General features: G+C 41.3%; 1 protein-coding gene across 1 annotated transcript in view; it reads right to left on the bottom strand.

Moving 5' to 3' along the window:
* The window catches only part of jak1 (Janus kinase 1), a 67,827-nt gene that overhangs the window by 10,934 nt on the left and 36,549 nt on the right, over nt 1-20,344 (bottom strand). The window contains exons 12-20 of the mRNA XM_084067252.1: nt 19,189-19,298; nt 18,420-18,572; nt 17,381-17,468; nt 17,158-17,285; nt 16,408-16,546; nt 13,622-13,773; nt 12,328-12,478; nt 9,371-9,462; nt 7,447-7,645 (exon numbers count right to left, since the gene is read on the bottom strand). Of these exons, the coding sequence (XP_083923378.1) occupies nt 7,447-7,645; nt 9,371-9,462; nt 12,328-12,478; nt 13,622-13,773; nt 16,408-16,546; nt 17,158-17,285; nt 17,381-17,468; nt 18,420-18,572; nt 19,189-19,298 (1,212 nt within the window). The remainder of the gene's footprint in view (nt 1-7,446; nt 7,646-9,370; nt 9,463-12,327; nt 12,479-13,621; nt 13,774-16,407; nt 16,547-17,157; nt 17,286-17,380; nt 17,469-18,419; nt 18,573-19,188; nt 19,299-20,344) is intronic.

Genomic DNA, 20,344 nt, shown 5'->3' with positions numbered 1-20,344 from the left:
TGCGACCTGTTGCGACAGCCAAGGAACCTCAGGCAAGACTAGCACCAATGGAACATGGATGGGAGGAGCACTTTGGTACACTCCTGCCATCTAAGTGTCTGAAGGCCTTACCACCAAGTCTGCTCACAGCATGCAAGTATTCAGGCAAGTGTGACACTCGCCGATGTGGGTGCCGTGCTGCTGGAGTTCCATGCATCATATTCTGCCATGGAAACATTTAAAATCCATCCTGTAAAAGTCCATCACACTAACCAGCATGCACACATATGGTGCACTTTGAGAGGAATTGTTATTTGATTTTGAGTTACGATTTTATTTGTATGTCTTTGTATGTCTTTTGTTAGAAATAAATAATACAAATCATTATTGGGAAAAAAAATACAATGAAAGTTATTGAGTAATTGAGTTATTGAAAAATTGCATTGACTTACATATTTCAATGACAAGATGCTCCTTAATGGTCAAAACAATATCAGAAAGGAATTATAAATGCCAGAATTAGTTTAATTAGTCTTATTACACCTGTTTTTAGTCCTAACAATGGCCAAGTTATGGCCAAGGTCTTCGAAATAGCAAGATGACCTTGACCATGACCTTTCAAGGTCAACATCACCCAAAGTGGTCATAACAGAAATGAATTCCCCACCCCACAATTAGTCAACATGGAGGTATTGCATGTGTATATACACTCAGAAACAAAAAAGTTGGATTTTCATCTTAGGCGATGGCGGCCATTTTTGATTTGGCCATTGCACCATTCGTGGCACTATGGCGGATGAGAACCTCTGTGATTTTTCATGTCTAGGTACCCATTGACTCAGTTCAAGTGGGAAATTCTCCTAACACCAAATTGCGAACGGTTCTATTGGCCAGATACAGAACTACTGTGCAGATAATGTGGGGAGATAATGGCAAAAACATGAATGTCCTAAAAAAGTATTAAAGCTACTGAAAGGAAATTCTATAGGTCAAAATGATATATATATAGTTACACTGTTTTGAGCTCAGCTATCTTGTTCATTTGAGCAGACAAGACTCTAGCATTAGGAGATGAGGTCATCACCTTTGAGGCTCTTAATCTCTCACACTTCCTCAAAGGGAGACACTACTGCTGTAATGTTAATATAGTGCTTTAAATGATTTCATAAAGTTAGTAATGTTTTGTGGTCTTAACTATCTTATATTATTATTGTAATGCTAACAAGTGAAATGGATGTTTCTCTGTACATCCATAGTCAGGCCAGTTTAAAGCAAACAGACAATTAAAATATATTCTCAGTGCTTCAGCCAAACTCAGATGAAAGTTGCATAGAACTCTTATCGAGCAGGAGTTTTAGGGAGGATAGATACAGCCCACAGGTGCCCTGAAGGGAGCCAAGGTCGTCTCCCATGGCAGCCGTGAGAGACCGTGAGACAGCAGGGAGGGGGTCCTTGCCCACCCCAACGATGGGTCGCGAGAAGGGATGGGAGCCGCATGCTCGATCCCCTACGGTGGACCAACAGCGACTCCTGTTGATGATTTTTATTCATGTTTTAGTATCTAGATGCCAGTCATATAAACGCTTGGAAAATAATATTAGGGCATTGCAAACTTCTCGACTAGCTCGAGAGGAGTGTATCTTCAGAGCTCTGAATTGAACTGTAACCGCTGGTAGAGTATTATTTTTGTATATGACAATTCATTCTGGTTGGTTAATAGGCTCATCAATAATTGTAAACTAGTTTAAGGATAATAAACCATTTTGATTCTTACAATTGTAATCACCTGTGTAGCAATTATTTCAAGGGCTTAACTCCTCACACTATGGAACCACTGAACCAGGTACCTTATCCTTCTCTAGATTTGCTTTTATGGAGTTAAGGTTCAGATGATGTTTTTAACAATTGGTGCCTTGAAACCCGTATTGGTTCGTGAGGAGGACATCCTTTGGCAGGTCTTGACTTTCTTGTCTCGGTTCTGAGCAAACTTGCCCCGGGGTGAGAGATAAGGTTTGCTGAAACCTGTTTCGACTAATTCAGTGATTGGACACTCTAACCTGAGTTTGTTTGACTGAGATAAGCAATTGTCGTAATTCCAAAGCATTGACATAAATTTAGCTATTGTAGGACATTGATTTATAACCAAATTTAGCGGTGTTAATGAATTGTCATTGAGCTGTGTGTTTTAACTGTGCAAATCCTATTGTCAGGGGCGATAGGGAAGACATCTCAGGGAGATAGCCAGATTCCGGGAGTTTGGTATAAACTGTTAATTTCTGGGTATTTGACAGTAGAATAAATCGTCAGGGGCGATAGGGAAGACATCTCGGGGAGATAGCCAGATTCCGGGAGTTTGGTATTAATTGTTATTTCTGGGTATTGACAATACAGTCGTCCGGGGCGAAAAAGTAATCTCGGGGAGGTTATAAAATAGACTCGGGGAGTTTTAGTGAGTTATTTTAACGCACGGGTGCGGTTTTTACTCTGATCCGGTATCTAGTCGTCACATAAAGTGCTGTTAAAATCACATATAAGGGATTTATGGGCCAGGGGTTCATACAAAATAACTTCGGGGGAGTTATTACGCTCGGGGAGTGTAGCATATATTATCAATTGTGTGGGAAGGGTGGATTCCTCGCATGAAGCGCGCCGTGCTATGTGAGTTTGCATTTGGGGAAAAGCATTGGGGGGTGTGTACTCGCGACAATCAATCAATTGTCGCATCTCTTCTGTCTATCTCTTTCTAGTTCACTGTTAAATCATTGTATAACATACTACAGTTCATTGCGCTAGGAAGTGTGTGCCGTTTTAGAAAGTTGAAAGAAAAGAGAAAAGGAAAAAAGTGTGTTGGAAAGCAAACAATCTTAAAAAGTGTGAAGAGGATTTGTTGAAACCCCTAAATAACACTTATCAGCAGGGGGACTATAGAAGAGGTTATAGGGGTCCCCGTGACATGTCCCAAGTCAGGTGTTTTAACTGCAATGGTATGGGGCACTTTGCCCGTGATTGCATACAGCCTAGGCGGCAGCGAACACACGGTGGTCAGAGCCAGCAACATTTTTAGATGAGGCAGAATGGGACAGACCAGTTATAGGGGTGTTAAGGCAGGGGGAGGACGGTTACAGGGTTAAGCAGGACCAGCATAGAAGGCAGAGAAAAGTGATTAGAAGAGGGTATGACAGCTAGGAGAGAGGTCAGAGTGCATGCACGCACGGACACACACAACACACAATTGCTTAAGTGGCAGTACACATACGAAACCATACATTTCACACAAGGGAAGCAAAAGTTTGAGGGAAGTAAATAATAATGATGGTATGATTGCTTACTGCCAAATTATAATTGCCATTTTTCAAAGTAAATAACCCGAATGCTGAGGATAATTGCGTTCACATCCGGGGGGTCCACGATGTTTATGGTCTGGACAATTTGCCTTTTCACATGAAGTGACACTGTCTGCAGCTCTTGGACGTGACATTACAGGCGGGAAGGGGTCAGTCTATACGAACTGGGATATAAACAATGCTGCAGGATTGTTTGCAATGCACATGCGAAACGTGCAGGAGAAGGAACTGTATCGACTGAGCATTTGGGGTTGCTCTGGAAAACATAAACTGTTGTACATTTGTCTTCTGGCAGGGGGACTGAGGAGTGCTGTCACGTGACCATTTACCGAGCCACTGGAAGATGTTAAACCAGGCTCTCTGGCCCATGCATGTGAAAGCAAAATTTCCTCTGGCAAGTTGGTAATTGAATTATTAAATGGTCAAAGTAGGGCAGAGTGCACCTTTAGTTGTATGTTTGAAAAAAAACAAGAAAAAACACAGTTTTTTTTTTTTTTTTAAGGGGGAGGTTAGGAGGTAGGCTCTCCAATCCCCTCCCCCTAACAGGCGGCAGCGGGGTCGCAAGGCTCCCAGAGCACGTTAAAGACAAAATATAGTGCGGGGGAGAGACTGAAGGCCCCCGTGTTCTGTCAAGGATGAATCAACATCCTGCTGTGGAACCGTCTAGTCGATGTGCCGACTGCCGCTCTCTCTTAGGGTTGGCAGCACATGGTGCGTGGATGACAGTCCACACCTAACCGGAAGGGAGTGCGTGACTCACCGGTTACAGGCAAGGCGGGTGAAAACGGTTAAAATTCTGGTTCCCGTAGCCAAGCGGGGCCAGGACAAGACCGTCGGTTTCCTGCCTGGGGCGCCAACCACGCCAACGGGTAAGCGATCGCTATCGACTGGGTCACCCGCCGGTCGGATCGCAATAGCATTAAAGCCATGGCGTGCTGTGGTCGCTGCGTTCGGCTCAATGTACAGTCAGGCCATCACAAGCTCAAAGCGACCGCCGTAGTGCAACAGTTACTAAGCGAGTGATGCTCCTGTGATCGGTGGGCTTTGAAAAGAAGACGCCGGGAAGCAGGAGGCTTGAACTCTCCATCCAGGGTGACCTGGGTGTAGACCTCAAGTGGAAAGGGGTCTAGCCTGTCGACTGCGCCCCGCGGGGGAGGTCCGAAAGACTTAAGTGAGAGAGACAAGTAGCCTACTGATGTATTATAGCACAACATTAAAGTCCACAGAACAGAATGGAGAAAACTCTTGCAACCACACATACTGTAGTATATGAACATGGCCAATACAGAGACATTGTTGTACATAGAAAATTCACACTATACAGTACACTGACTGGCACCCTGACCAAAGATTACAAATAAGTGAGGTAGTAGTTAAGAAAGTAAAGGTGTGCATGCATGTACGCTCAGGGTTTAGTGCACGATGAGTCAGCTAGATGGGAGGTCAAGTGAGTCAGCTAGATGGGAGGTCAAGTGAGTCAGCTAGATGAGAGGTCAAGTGGAGGTTATGAACAGACAGAGTAGTTTAGTTTAGTGTATTTCTATTAAAAGTTCAGAATTAGAAGAGTACTAAATCAACGGAGTATAGTATGGAATAAATTAGAAGTGTTTACATGTTTCTTAAATGTTGGAAAGGATTTTGAAGACTTAAATGGCATCTAGTAAGTTCAATAAGTAAGTGAGGAATGTGAGGTTTAGAAATATGACAAAAAGTGGAATTAAAATCCTCTAAAATTGTCTTGTAGGGTAGGAGGAAATATCAGAAGTAATGAAATAAAATGTATAATAAGTATAAGGAGTGGTTTGTTTACATTTTTATATTTGAATATAAAAAAGTAGGTTTGAAAAACATGTACTTTATAAGCAATAATGAATAGTTAATAAAAAGAGGTGCAGTGGGCTCATACCTATTTGAGTGTGATATCATTCTAAAATATATATATCCTACTATAATTCTAGTAACCTCTGTCTGTCTGTAGTGGTGTCACAATGTCGTGGTGTCACAACCCGGTTCTCCTCACTGGCTGGACCAATTGCTCTGATTTTGCCCACAGTCATTGACCATTACCATCTGAACTTAACTGTGAAGCCCGTTTTTCAATTTCATCAAATCTCAGCTTCTTATTAGCGTTTATGTGTCAAACAATGTCGCCTCCCGGGTTGCCAGATCATGTGCGCATATCCCCCACGGATATGCGTCGACCGGGTATGGTCTAGTATATATAATAATAATAAAAAATAAGAACGAGGAATGTTTTTAACAAGTGGCAGATGGCGCAGCGCATGTTTAGTTGAGAGTGAATACAGGCTAAAAATAATTTAGTCAGATATGATGGAGGTGTAGCAGCCCAAAACAATATTACAATAGTGTCAGTAATTAAAAGTTGGGGTTGGTGGAAGCATTGCGATTGTATTAACTTTTGTACAATCATCTGTTAACTTAAGTGATCATTCCCCATACAAACTAACCACAGGCGAAACATTCGAGGACCATATACAGGTCTGAAGGGGGACGCCCCTGGACCTGAGCAAAATGTGTAGAAGAGGTATTACAAAGTGTACAGACCCTAATTACATTGAAAGCCTCTATTTTTTCTAACAGACGCAGGAGAAACGGAAAGGAGCCCTACCCAGAGCCCAGCAATATTCAGTGTTTGCTATATTTTCTTTATAAAATGCTTGATTTATTTGCCAGGGGTTGAACTAGAGGAGGTTTTGTCTGTCGATCGGACGGTCTGTCTGTCTGTCTGTCTTTTTCCTCCCCAGCCAGTCAGCTAAGGGGGACACTGGAGCAGTTTGGGTGTTTTGGGGCGTTGGCTGTTCGCAGTTGGTAGCTGGCATGGGAAAATGTGTGTTTTAATCATTTGCCTAACCTAACCTTTTATCCTAACCCAGACACACATGATGAACACTTGAAAATGACTTGTGACATAACACTGTAGATGTTCTTCATAATTTCCCTTATTGGAGTTCACCTACCTTTTTTGGTAGGTGAGAAGGGGGACTGAAAGGAAATTCTATAGGTCAAAATGATATATATATAGTTACACTGTTTTGAGCTCAGCTATCTTGTTCATTTGAGCAGACAAGACTCTAGCATTAGGAGATGAGGTCATCACCTTTGAGGCTCTTAATCTCTCACACTTCCTCAAAGGGAGACACTACTGCTGTAATGTTAATATAGTGCTTTAAATGATTTCATAAAGTTAGTAATGTTTTGTGGTCTTAACTATCTTATATTATTATTGTAATGCTAACAAGTGAAATGGATGTTTCTCTGTACATCCATAGTCAGGCCAGTTTAAAGCAAACAGACAATTAAAATATATTCTCAGTGCTTCAGCCAAACTCAGATGAAAGTTGCATAGAACTCTTATCGAGCAGGAGTTTTAGGGAGGATAGATACAGCCCACAGGTGCCCTGAAGGGAGCCAAGGTCGTCTCCCATGGCAGCCGTGAGAGACCGTGAGACAGCAGGGAGGGGGTCCTTGCCCACCCCAACGATGGGTCGCGAGAAGGGATGGGAGCCGCATGCTCGATCCCCTACGGTGGACCAACAGCGACTCCTGTTGATGATTTTTATTCATGTTTTAGTATCTAGATGCCAGTCATATAAACGCTTGGAAAATAATATTAGGGCATTGCAAACTTCTCGACTAGCTCGAGAGGAGTGTATCTTCAGAGCTCTGAATTGAACTGTAACCGCTGGTAGAGTATTATTTTTGTATATGACAATTCATTCTGGTTGGTTAATAGGCTCATCAATAATTGTAAACTAGTTTAAGGATAATAAACCATTTTGATTCTTACAATTGTAATCACCTGTGTAGCAATTATTTCAAGGGCTTAACTCCTCACACTATGGAACCACTGAACCAGGTACCTTATCCTTCTCTAGATTTGCTTTTATGGAGTTAAGGTTCAGATGATGTTTTTAACACTACTCATTTGAAAAGGTTATCATGTTTCAAAGTACTTATATGGACCCTACAAACAAAATGGTGCCAAAGAGATTTTGCCACCTTACGTGTCCCTGACTTCTCGTCTGGCCCATGGACTATGTGTGTGTGTGTGTGTGTGTGTGTGCGTGCGTGCGTGCGTGCGTGTGTGATTGTTCCATCTCACCTTCCTCCTCACATATGCCCTTGTACTTGACAATGTTCTCATGGTAGAGCTCTTTCAGGATGCCGATCTCCCGCCGCAGGCTGTCGCTCTGCTGGTCCTCTCCCAGGCTGTCAGGCTTCAGGGACTTGACGGCTACTAACTCTCCCGTTTTATCTCCCCGAGGATCATAGCGACACAGCTCCACCTTGCCAAAGTGTCCCTACAAAAGGATCACACATGAACATTACTAGACCTGTGAGAAAAAACACACTTAAAATAGTTCAATTTTGACAAAAAGGTCCTGAGCAACTATCAAGAACGTGAATAAAATACAAAATAATAACAATCACAAGAAGCATCAAAAGTAGTTCAAGCCGTAACCAACCCTTTTTATACTGTAATGGAGTAGCGATACTGCACATAACACTTACCTAAAAGTTTACACTTAGCCCATGATGTCTTATCTAACCCCACAGTCTCCGTCGCCAGTCTTAACCCATTTAGACCTGGTCTGTGTCACTTTTTCATTTGAGCTAAAAAAGCATTATTTTACACTTTGGCTATTCAAAAATAGCAGATATACAAGCTCATAGCACGGCACCGAGTGCCGTGCTACGAGCTTGTAGATCTGCTATTTTTGAAAAATCGTGAAAATGTGTGCAAATCTTTGAATATATATTGTTTAAAGTGAACATTTTTAACTCTATTCTTTGCTTCTGGGGGGTCCCTGGAACAAAACATTTTGAGATGGGGGTCCGTGGTTAAATACATATCATTTTGGGGGTCCTTGACATGAAGAAGTTTGAGCACCACTGATATAGAAACATACGTTTTTTCAGAAAACTGTTGGGATTTAGAAGACATTTGTAGAATCTTAATGGGTTAACAACAACTCTACAGTCTCAAAAACAACTTGAAAACAGCCTCTTTAACAGTTGAGCAATCAACCTGTCGTAAACAGGCAATGAGGAACCACTGCAACAATAGACCCTGCTGACTTGACAGTTACTGTACACTGGAAGCTCTACACCCCCACATCTTTATCCTCTCAGAGCTACATATGGATAAATGAACACTGAGGAGTTTACTGTGTGATGTCATTTCAAACCTAAGCAGATATCACACAATTCTTACTAATTATTGTTTGACATCATTGATTTGACAGATAGTTTAGTTATCACATTTTTATTGAGCACTTCATTAGTTTATTGATGTATTTCAACCAGTTTTTGTTTGTTTGTTTTGTAGTTGGTTTTGAGTTCATTTTGAGTTTTGAACCTAGAACCTTCGGTTTATAAACCCCTTTAACTTTTTGCTTGTGCCACGTTGGCACAGCAAACATGACTGGGAATTAAATACTTAATCTTGTAGAATTTAAGTAGAGAGTGAAAGACAACTGACTGTTTAATCGCATCCACAATGCCAGGAAAATACATCTTCTGTCCATGTCCATATTCTGATCGGTCCAATGGATTAGATTAGATTAGATTCACTTTATTGTCACTTAGATGCACTGTTTAGGTACATACATGTGAAACGCTCAGAAACATGTAAAGATGTTCAAGTAAGCATGTAAACATGGGCCATATGCACAATGTGCTGTCGCTATTTACAGTAAAACAAATCGGATAGTAGCAATTGGTATCTGTTCAGTTCGCTTAAACTTTCGCAGAGCAGTGGCGTGTTATCCCCTGACATCACAACTGTTTTCACCAATAATATTGGACGTTGTCCCCCTGGCATTGATACCAACTTGCCAAGCCTACCCGTTTCCACCAATACTGTACTATTTGATGTTCCTGCTCTTTTGGTGGGATATCAGTGGGAAGCATTGCAGTGCATTTACCTGCCACTCCCCGACTGTCAATGCCTTTATGTAGCGAGTACCTAGTCTTCTTCTTAAGGAGATACATTATTTGACTAATTGGCAGTAGTTATAAGGTACCTCTCCAAGCTCTCTGATCCTCTTGAGGAATCTCTTTTCAAACATGGTGGGGTCCACCTCTGCGTCGTTCTCTCTGGGTTGGATGGACGGATCTGAGCAGGAAGGAAACACAAAACAAAGTAAGTTTATTTACATATGTTATATACATATCTATCTATACATCTATATATATATATATTTATATATATATTTATATATATATATATATAGAATATATACATCATATACATATGGGTGAATTATCTGTCATGTTGCATTATATTTGTTGCCGTTTTAAAATGTCATTTAGCAATTTTTGGCCTACGATATTAAAATGTTTTATCAGTAATTTCCTAGGGCATTTTGAACTATTCGACATGACGATAATCATGTGATGACTGATGACATCACGTCTGTTTGTAGGTGCATTGTCCTAGTTGTCTATAAGCATTTGTATAAGGAAAAGGGTCGCACTCAGAAACGTTTGTTTACTTTGTTTAATTATTCAATATGCCATTCCACAATGCGTGACTGATGACTTAAAAAATAGGAACTAACTTAGTTATGCTAAAACCATTTCTGTTGGTGGCGAAGCAATTGCCTGGAAATGATTTTGTACGGAATTATTCTATAATAATCCTTCACAAACACAATTACGTCCTTCACAAACACAATTACAGAAGCGGGGGTCATCCATTTTACTGAATGATAATGTGTTTGTGACTTAACTTAATTATTTACTGTAAGATATTCAAATATGCTGCGCGACATTTGTCAACATTTGTTTGACATTTGTCTTTTTTTAGGCCTCTTTAGAAAACATATAGCCATTGCAAAGAAATGGTTAGGACATTCTGTTGCTAGGGAAGAGAGTCTAGTCAGGAGAAGAGAGAAGTATTGATATTGTGGTTTTGAAGGCAGTTTTAGGATATAAAACCATTCACTCTCATTTTGCACGCACTCACACACACACAAAGTAAAACACTGTCTGTAAACCTGATTTACAAGACTAACTTGAGAAGTTCCAGGTTCAAATTATGCTCAGGCGCATTTACTGTAAATGTGTTACAATGTGGTTTAATTAATCTTGAACCAGCCATAGGATTTTAACATTAGAGAGGATGAGAAGACAAAAGTGAAGGTGCTTGCTATATCCAGTAGTAGCCACCAGGTGACAGCACTGAGTCTGTTATGTTGCCAGAGGGCAACATAACAGACTCAGGGGCCCCGTTAAGGTAGATCACTGAACACAAACCCAGTGAACTTCCTCATACACCAAGTCAACAACTCTTGTCTGTTCAGCTTACTTTCTAACTAGCTACTGTAGGCGAGAATTGAAACAAACAAAGCATTACAAAACATGTTAAATGTGAAAGGTGCCTTGACTTTCATGTTTTTTTTTTTGTACACCTGTACCCGTTGTTATTGTAGTCTGCCTTTGTTGTAGTGTCCAGCCACCAGTAAACATGCAATGTTTCTGTCTTTGTGGATGTTTAGACAGACTTCATTTCCATACATTTTTCTTCTGTATACAGAATGATACAGGATTAATGTGCACTGCAAAATAATTTAAGCCCCAAAGAACTGTCAGCAGTGGAAATCAAGTTTTGTATTGTCTGTATGCTAAGTGCACAGAAAAGTATCTACACCGATATAACTATGATCTACACTGGAATGCATGAAAAAAATAATTTGTGTCATCTAAAAGATTGTCCTTCATAATAAAGCTTAAAAATATGAATTCATGAATTCAGTCATTCACTCATTACACCCACACACACTTGTTAGCCTGTGCACAGCATTGGTGCAGGCTTGCTGAGAGCAAACGTGGTGAATCTGTATGCAAAACACCTAGTTAGCTAGCAAAGATGATGCGTTTGCACTTATGGGATAAAAAGAAGCACTTTTTTTGTAACCACCAACTTCAACCAGAACCTCTTCCCTCATCATAAAAAATATGCTATAAATTGATTTAATATTCATTCTTAATACATACTGTACACTCTATAAGCTGTACCTTCTCAGCTCTCTGTCATTTCCCTGCTAGAGATACATCAGAGGATCTCTGTGGTACATTATATGTATATTCTTCAATGAGTCTACATCTCAGTTTGTGTTTCAAATATAGACTTGGGGCCTGTTTGAAAAACCAAATAGCTTGAAGTTTGACTTCAATAGTAGAACCCACACACCCACACATGCCTCTAGTCTCTCACACCTCTCTTTGAAGACACACAAACACACAAGCAGGCACTCCAACTCCCTACCACACGTTCCCTTTCCCTTCTTCTACATTCTGTTGAATGTCTACTACATTGTCTTTTGATTTCATTTGTTGTCGTTTTTTGTCATGCGCTTTAGTCTGTTATATACGACTGAGCTGTCCGTGTTAGTCATCGTCTTTCTTCTTTTTTGAACACTTTTTCCAAAACATTTTTGTCTCTTGAAAGCCTCTTAGACTTAAACTTCACCTTCACATTCTTTCACTGGCAAAGAAATGTAATTATTATTGTATTAAGGCTTGTGGCAATGGTTTCCCTTTGGAGAAAATAAGAGGACAATTAAAACAAAAGGCATTGCTGATGCAATAGTCATTAAATTGTTGCAATGCTATTCATTGTCAAATCATGAATGACCCTAGTGGGTAAAGATTACCTAAATAACCAGTGGATAGGAATTATCAAGTACTCACTGATACGTACACACACACACATAGTACATTTTCACGCCTCTGCTCCCATGTGCTAACCAACATCACCACCCTCACAAGCACTCGTTATCTCTGTGTTCAAATGAGGTCACAACGCATCGCGGCATGACAGGCATGACATCTCTAACAACCAGGCATAACATTTCTGACCACAGTGATGGGGAAAACAGGAAAGCTACACCATTTTCATTCATGCACACTGCATCGCACACATACTGCACATGACCACACACACACACACACACACACACACACACACAGTACGTACTCTGTTTCTCCAGCATGTCTATGTCTCTGACGATGGCCCTGAAGAAAGGCCTCTTCATAGGGTCATAGTTCATGCAGTCGGTCATCAGCTTAGCCAGCTCTCTGCAGTCTGGTGTGGCCAGCTGACACTCTGCGGTGTAGAACCTCTCTTTCTGCTCTCACACACACACACACACACACACACACACACACACACACACACACACACACACACACACACACACACACACACACACACACACACACACACACACACACACACAGGATATCAATCAAATGAATGCAGAGGTATGTGGGGAAGGACTAGATGTCATATCATCACAGCTGCAGGCTGATCAATTAAAGCTTCAATCTGTAATCGTTACGTCCTACCAGGGATTAAAACCTGGGTCTCCTGTATGAGAGACCACATTTCTACCCCTCAGGCAAGAGGGTGTCCCATCCTTTGCCGGGGGAGATATTACACTTACAGTATGAGCTTCAGGCAGTACTACTTGTCAACCCACCAGAATCTCTGAATTGCTCGATGAGACCACCTCCAACCTCTGAAGATGTGCTAGTTATATTGTATCAACATACTCTACCACAGTGGTTCCCAACTTGGTACACAGTGAGACATGTCCAGGTGTGCCTTGGGATTTTGCTACATCCACACATTATTATTGAAATATATACAACTGCACAAAAAGTTCTTTATATGTTTCACTATTTCCCAATACAGAGGCAAATTATACACCCGAAAAATATATATTTTAACCATTTTCAACCTTGCATCCCTATTTTGGGTTTAACAATATAAGTTATTCATTTTTACATTCTTTTCACAGTTGTTCAAAAATAGCTAAATCGATAAAACCGATCTACAAGCTAAAATGTCGCGATGCGACATTTTGAATATTTGTGAGGTGTATGAAATAGGGCTTAAGTGGCTAAACCTTTTATTTGGTTAATAAAAATAAATGCAGAGTGATAAGAGTAATAACCAAGTGTTATAGAGGCTATTTTTGTATGGATACAGGTGAGATTATGACTTGCACTTTGGTGTGCCTTAGGCACAAAACGATTGAAAACCACTGGTGTACCATGCAGATTGGTTAAAATAACCAATTCTATTCATTAAAATAAGTTCCAAATTGCATTTTAACGCAGATGATTGGTATGGAGAGAGGGGAGAGTTGAGCTGTGGGAGGGAATACAGAGGCTGCTGAAGGTAGATAAAATAGACAGAGTGACAGGGGGTGAGATTAGAGTTCAGAAGACGAGAGGGTGAAGAGTGAAGGGGTAGAGGAGTTTACCTCAGTGAGTTTCTTGTCCTTGAGGGGTACCTCTCCGTTGTAACAGATCTCCCACATGGTGGTCCCGAAGCCCCACTTATCAGCTGCGACGCTCAGATGGTTCACGTTCTTCACGCACTCTGGAGCGATCCACGGGATCCGGTGCACGCACTCTGCAGATCCAGGAAAACTCACCGTCAGAAAATCTCATTAGTTCATGTATAGCCTGATTCATACTCAGGCATACAGTACGATGCCTGTCGATTTTGCATGCCGATAGTCGCCTTTCTACAAGCTCACAACACATCGGATCCAGGACGAGTTGGGAGCTTTTAAATCTGCTATTTTCGGCATGCAACGACACTCTTGTAGGACAGAGTATACAGTAAGTATATTGTATTCGATGAGACACAAGCTTAGACTGATAAAAAAAAAAAAATACTGCCTGTTTCTTAGCAATAGAATATACATTTAAGTGTTTTGGTAGGCATGAACCGATATGGCAAATCTGGGCCGATATCGATGTTAAAAATAACAACTTGGCCGATAGCCATTACCAATATCGATATTAGATTATTTTGTTTTTGTTGTAATTCATTTCAACTTTTGTGCCTGGGAAACAAATAAATCATCATTCACAGTTCCGAATCTGTAGCTGCGTAGACTGCAGATAACCGACACACTATTTTCCTGAGCTTCTGAAAATACACCATGCTGTAAATCTTGTTATAGTCAATAGAAAAAGAACACTTAATAATTTAAGCAGCTGTTGCAGTGTATTCTTTAAGGGTAGGTATACAGTAAAAAACATATCCAGATTCCAGATGGATAACATACACAATTCTTGAGCCTTTTTAGGCTAAAAACTAAACAAATAATTGAAATAATAGCAATCTAACAGCAATCTGGAGAGTGACTAGGGGACCTAAGTACTGTATTGTTTTGACTCCTGCAAGACGAGACAAGTGCTGTAAATGTTTTTGTATATTTATGAGTGCCGTTGCTACTAATGTGATCAGTGGTTAAAGAAAGTCCATTTCCTGTCCTCCAGCGCTTTATGGTGATGTTGTTATGGGAAACACTGTTTATCTATTCTGCCACGTGACTTGGGGGCTGTTAACAGTTTATAGTCTAGAGCGCCAAACAGATATATATAAACAAGAAGTACAGATCGAGGCCACTGAAAAATGCTTAGACCGGCCAAATGAGCGCAACGTTACAGCCTTAACATCGTACAATTCTGGTACATTTCTACTGCATGGAAACAATTTGAAATAAATAAATACAATAGAATAGGTTTACGGCAATAAACATTGAAATGAAATAACAACAACAGAAGCTTGGCTCACAGCCGGAGGGGCTGTGAGCCAATATCTTCCCACAAAGAACCCAACTAACAGGAATAGACATAGGAATACAGCACTGTGCCTGGGAACACAGGCAGACCTGTTGACTGACAGATTGTCTGGCTGGCCGCAAAAACCCCAAGCCTCAACTGACAGGAATATACGGTTCTCTACTGCCTTGACTCCAACATGCTATAACTCCAACTGACTGGAAGGGGAGTATACAGCTTTGACTGGGGGGGAAAAAAACAATGTCTGACCAGGGGTGGGCTTAACGGAAAGAGAGAGAGAGAGAGAGCGAGAGAGAGAGAGATGGAGAGAGAGATGGAGAGAATCAAGAGGTAAGAGTGTAAACTTATAAGCAAGTGAAAAATGGATTAGAGTTAGAGGAAGACTGGATGTCAATGCGAGATGGAGAGAGAGATGAAGGCGATGCTGGGAAGAGAGGAGAGATGGAGTATTCCCAAGGGGTGGGGGGTTGGGGGGGAGGGCGAGTTCTTGCTGGACATCAGCGCATTTCAGGTCTGCCCTTCACTACAGCCACTGTACGTTTCATTATATAACTTTGTACGAGAATTGCTGGTCCTGACCGGAATACTGATCGACTGGCCTGGGTGACTGATGGGGAGCGTGGTTTGAGGGAGATGGACAGAGGCAGAGAGAGAGAGAGAGAGAGAGAGAGAGAGAGAGAGAGAGAGAGAGAGAGAGAGAGAGAGAGAGAGAACAGGGTGGAGTGCTGGGCAATAACACAAGAGACATTTCCAGTTTGCACTTCTGGTCTGTTCATCCATCCTTATAAACGTTGCTGTCAAGCAGAAACCTTTTATCTCCATATTCAACCTGAATGTTTTTCAGTAAATTAATGCCCTACTTCGTCATACAAGAGTGTCACGCAAAAGTAGCAAAAATAGCCGATCTATCTAAGCTCGCAATGCATTTTCGTTTGAAAGTGAAAGTGGAAAATGTTTCATTCTCTCTGTGGGTTTTGTCAATGTCTAACCAATGAAAAGGAATAACAAGAGCTTGGGACAAAATAATAACTACATTGGATCCATTGGAACAAAAGGTTCTTTTCAATTTCCTGAAACTGTTTTGGACATACAAGGTTTCCAACCCGACAGCGACGATAACCACTTTGCGTTATTATTATAAACGCAACACCGGCCTCTAATGGACAAACAGAAACACGAGGCGGCCGCTTGAGGGGAATCGTGCAATCCGAGAACTGACCTTCATCTGCGTCGTCTTCCCTGAACCCCCCCCAGCCCCCCTTCCCCTCCTCCCCCTCACGCATCTATTACCAAATCATGCTCACAGAGGGAAATGTAACCAACTCCAGTGACAGGATGATTCCAATTTATGAAATCTGTGTCAAACTGAATTTGTTACATTTAGACAGCATGGCCCCTGCAGCGCATTTGTTTTATGTTTCCAATGTTCCAGTGTTGTGTTTTTACTGACCCTCTCTGGTGAGCACAGTGATGGGTATGCCCGGGTCACTGAGCTTGATGAAGGGCCCTCCCTCTTCTGCAGCCAGTCCGTCCCTGGCCAACAAGATGTTCTTGGCACACACAAAGCCATGGACCAGCTTCTTGTCCTCCTACACACACACACACACACACACACACACACACACACACACACACACACACAGAATGTAAAGACAGTATGTGAGTTGGTGAGTGTTTGTTAATTGTGCATGCGTGCAGTACTGTGTTTCACAGGCACATACATAAAAAGACCTGAAGCCGATTCTACAAATGTCTTCTAAATCCCAAAAGTATTCTGAAAAAACGTATGTTTCTATATCAGTGGTGCTCAAAGTTTTTCATGTCAAGGACCCCCAAAATGATATGTATTTGGCCGCCGACCCCCATCTCAAAATGTTTTGTTCCAGGGACCCCCAGAAGCAAAGAATAGAGTTAAAAATGTTCGCTTTAAACAATTATGTATTCAAAGATTTGCACCCAATTTCACGATTTTTCTAAAATAGCAGATCTACAAGCTTGTATGAGCTTGTATAACTGCTATTTATTAATAGCCAAAGTGTAAAATAATGCTTTTTAGCTCAAATGAAAAAGTGACACAGATGCGTTCCAGGTCTTAATGGGTTAAAAATCTGTGAACGTCTGTTATTTCCAGTGCACGCCACGCCGCCACGGTCGTATGACAAAACAAATGAATGAGGTTCCAGTCTTCTCTGACACTCACCAAGTAGCTGAGAGCTGAGGCCAGCTGCTTGGCCACCTGGAACTTCCACAGCGTGCTGAGCTGGCTCTGCTGGTTCCGCATAAACGTGTCTAGTGGTCCAAGCTGAACGTTCTCCTCAACCATGATATCTGGTCCACGCGGACACAAACGGACACATTAGTGCACGTGCATACCCAAAACAAAACACAAATACACAAAAAAAGCTGTGCCTGGCTGCACTTACTCTCCTGGAGATGAACACACACTCCGTAGAGAAGCACTATGTGTTTGTGGGACACCTGACGCATCATACTGGCCGTCTCAAAGAATGCCTGGGAACACAGAGGGACAGTTCACAATTCAAAAGGGCTTATTATTAAAAATGTAGATTTTTCTGAACATGAGACATGAAAACTTTCATTACAAAACTCATTTATCTGGGCCGTTTGTTTCCTTAGTGTGCAAACTGCTCTACAGTACTTTTTTTTTAATGGTTTTAAAAGCCCTGTTAACCACATGAACCCTAGCGTCCCTATACTGGTGATGTCGTAATACGCAAATATTCTGCGAAAATAGAATAACATTCCGCAAAAATAGTCGATCTATAAGCTCACAGTTGTGACACGTTTTGTGTCAGCTATCAGCTATTGTCACAATTTCACTAAGTACTAAGTACATAGGGTTTAAGTGGTTAACATCACTTGTGTGCTTAGGGTTGTGGATAGGCTTGCAAGCTTGCAGCATAAAGACAATCAACATTCCCTTGAGGAAACAGCATGCTGACTGTAAACACAGTCAGCTGCTTAGGACGTGCAGCGGGTCTAAACAGTCTAATGCTGCGTTCACACGGGCAGATACAAAGATACACAGCATATTTGTCGCTCTGTCGCTTTGTATCCGTGTTGCTCAACATGGTCGTTGACGTCATCGGAGCTACAGTTGTAGTTTTGTATCTTTGTATCTGGAAGTTGAACCCAGATCAACTTCAATTTGTAGCTTTTGTAGCAGCTATAAAGTCGGACGTTGCTTTGTACCTGAACGCAGCATAACTCTAGTCTTATTTTACATCATACATTTGAAGGCTGTTTTGATCAAATAAAATAAATATTAACAACATGCTGAAAGTCAGATATACAGTAATTTGAACCATCTCTCTCAATATCTGCATCTACAAAAACATGTCATCCAAGAGCAATAAAAAAAAAACACTATATCAGATATCACGTTCTCTCAAAATGTGCTTTCAGAGACATCATGTGTGTGTATTTTGGTGTGTGTCTCACCAGAGAAATATCTCTGTGACCGGAGCCCAGGACCTTGAGGACGACCTTGACCTCCTGGAAGGGGGTGTAAATGGGATCCTCGTCCTCCTCGCTCTTCACCTTCAGCGTGCCGGCAAAGATGTTGGTCCTCGTTCCCCGACCCAAATGCTCTCCCTTCAACACACACACCCGTAACATCAGCACACAGAATGCTTATGGCTCAATTTTTATGATTAGTATAAAAGAGACTTTAGAGTGTTGTATAATGTCGTTATATCGTGATATGAGGAGGACTCCATCCAATAGTCAGAACAATGGTGCTTATTCCTTCAGTTTTTCCCCCAAATTGTTTACACTCAGGTGTCATTTTCTCTGTTGAATGAATGAACCCTCCCAGAAGCAAAGATTTGAGTTACAAATGATCGCTTTAAAATATATATTCAAAGATATGCACAAATTTTCATGATTTTTCCCCAAAATGCTGATCTACAAGCTCATAGCGCAGCACTCGGTGCCGCGCCATGAGCTTGAGCTTGTAGATCTAATTATATATAACCATTATATATAAGATAATGGTTAAAGTGGTTAAAATCTAAAATTATGCTTTCCCGGTCTTAATGGGTTAAAGGCTTATACTAGAAGATGCAGTATTTCCTAAACAGCACTGTCCTTAGCCGGCCTGTGTATCTGTCTGTGTATCTGGCTAGGTGTATCTGGCTAGTTTGTAAAAGTGTCAGGTCGCAAGGACAAACATGACCGTGATGGATTGTTGGACACATGGGCGGGGTACCTGTTCAATCTCCTCCTTGAGAATGCGGTGGAAGCTGAGCTGGCTGCCCTGCATGGACCTCTGAGGCACCAGAGCTCGTTCCTTAGTCACCACCAGCAGGTTAGATACCTCTGGAACACATATACACAACACATTTTAAATGTCTTTTGTTTTGAGATAGATACGGAGTGGAGTAAAATGTGCATCAAACAGTCAATGGATTGTGCAAGATACTGCAGCATGCAACAATGTTTTGTCACCGTAACCTTAACCCTGCCCCAGTTTACAGTCTCTATTGGTGCAGGTCTTTCTTTTTCTGTACATACTATACTTCCTCTATTGTACTTTGTGAGCCAAGACGAGGGTCGGATTCAAACCCAGGTCCTTGCGCTCACAAGGAGAATCTGGGGTACCTGAGCCACCAGGCACCCCAGATAAACCCCTGTTTGTGGAGGTGTGAGCAACTCGCTTTAGAGAGAACCCCTGAAATGATGTGGAGACGGGAAGACTTCCAAGTTAAAAGATTATCCGTTTGCAGCATGATACCGCAGGCTATCAGTTGTATGTGCATGTGAAGTAACCCAATCTATTGTATGTCACTATCCGCAATGACTCAAATCACAACACAAACACATGGCAATTTAACCCTCTAATAATCTCTCACATGTGTACACATGTATAAGTAACTTGTCATGTGTTTCTAAAAGATCTATTGTGCACTTTGGTCCATAGGGAAATATATATTTGTAATTGATCAGCTTATTTTTGTATAAGTGACACAATTATGTTAATTAATTTAACATGAATTAATGTTTCTCATTTAAGAATTATGGAATTTATCAACATATTTTTGTCAATACTCCTGAAACCCAAGTGCCTTACACAGAAACATTATGATATTAGATGTAATGTAAGTAATGCTCAATAGGTTCTTTAAAACACCCAACACACAAAACAACTCGGTATGTCAACACGTGAGTTACACACCCCCACATTGGGGTTTAGCATGAGCCACAGCAGATTGTGGTTATTTATGTAGGCCAAGCTAACATGCTGTTCATGACTTATGTTTACATTGGCTCTATAGGTACACGAACCTTGCGTGGGAGGATGTAGTGAAATGATGTATTTATGTGTCCGTGGGTGTCTAGGAAGTAATGTGTGTAACGAAGACAGC

The sequence above is a fragment of the Gymnoscopelus microlampas genome (genome assembly GCF_963454915.1).
Source record: "Gymnoscopelus microlampas genome assembly, chromosome: 9".
Taxonomy (NCBI): domain Eukaryota; kingdom Metazoa; phylum Chordata; class Actinopteri; order Myctophiformes; family Myctophidae; genus Gymnoscopelus; species Gymnoscopelus microlampas.
This window is presented reverse-complemented; position numbering and strand designations above follow the sequence as displayed.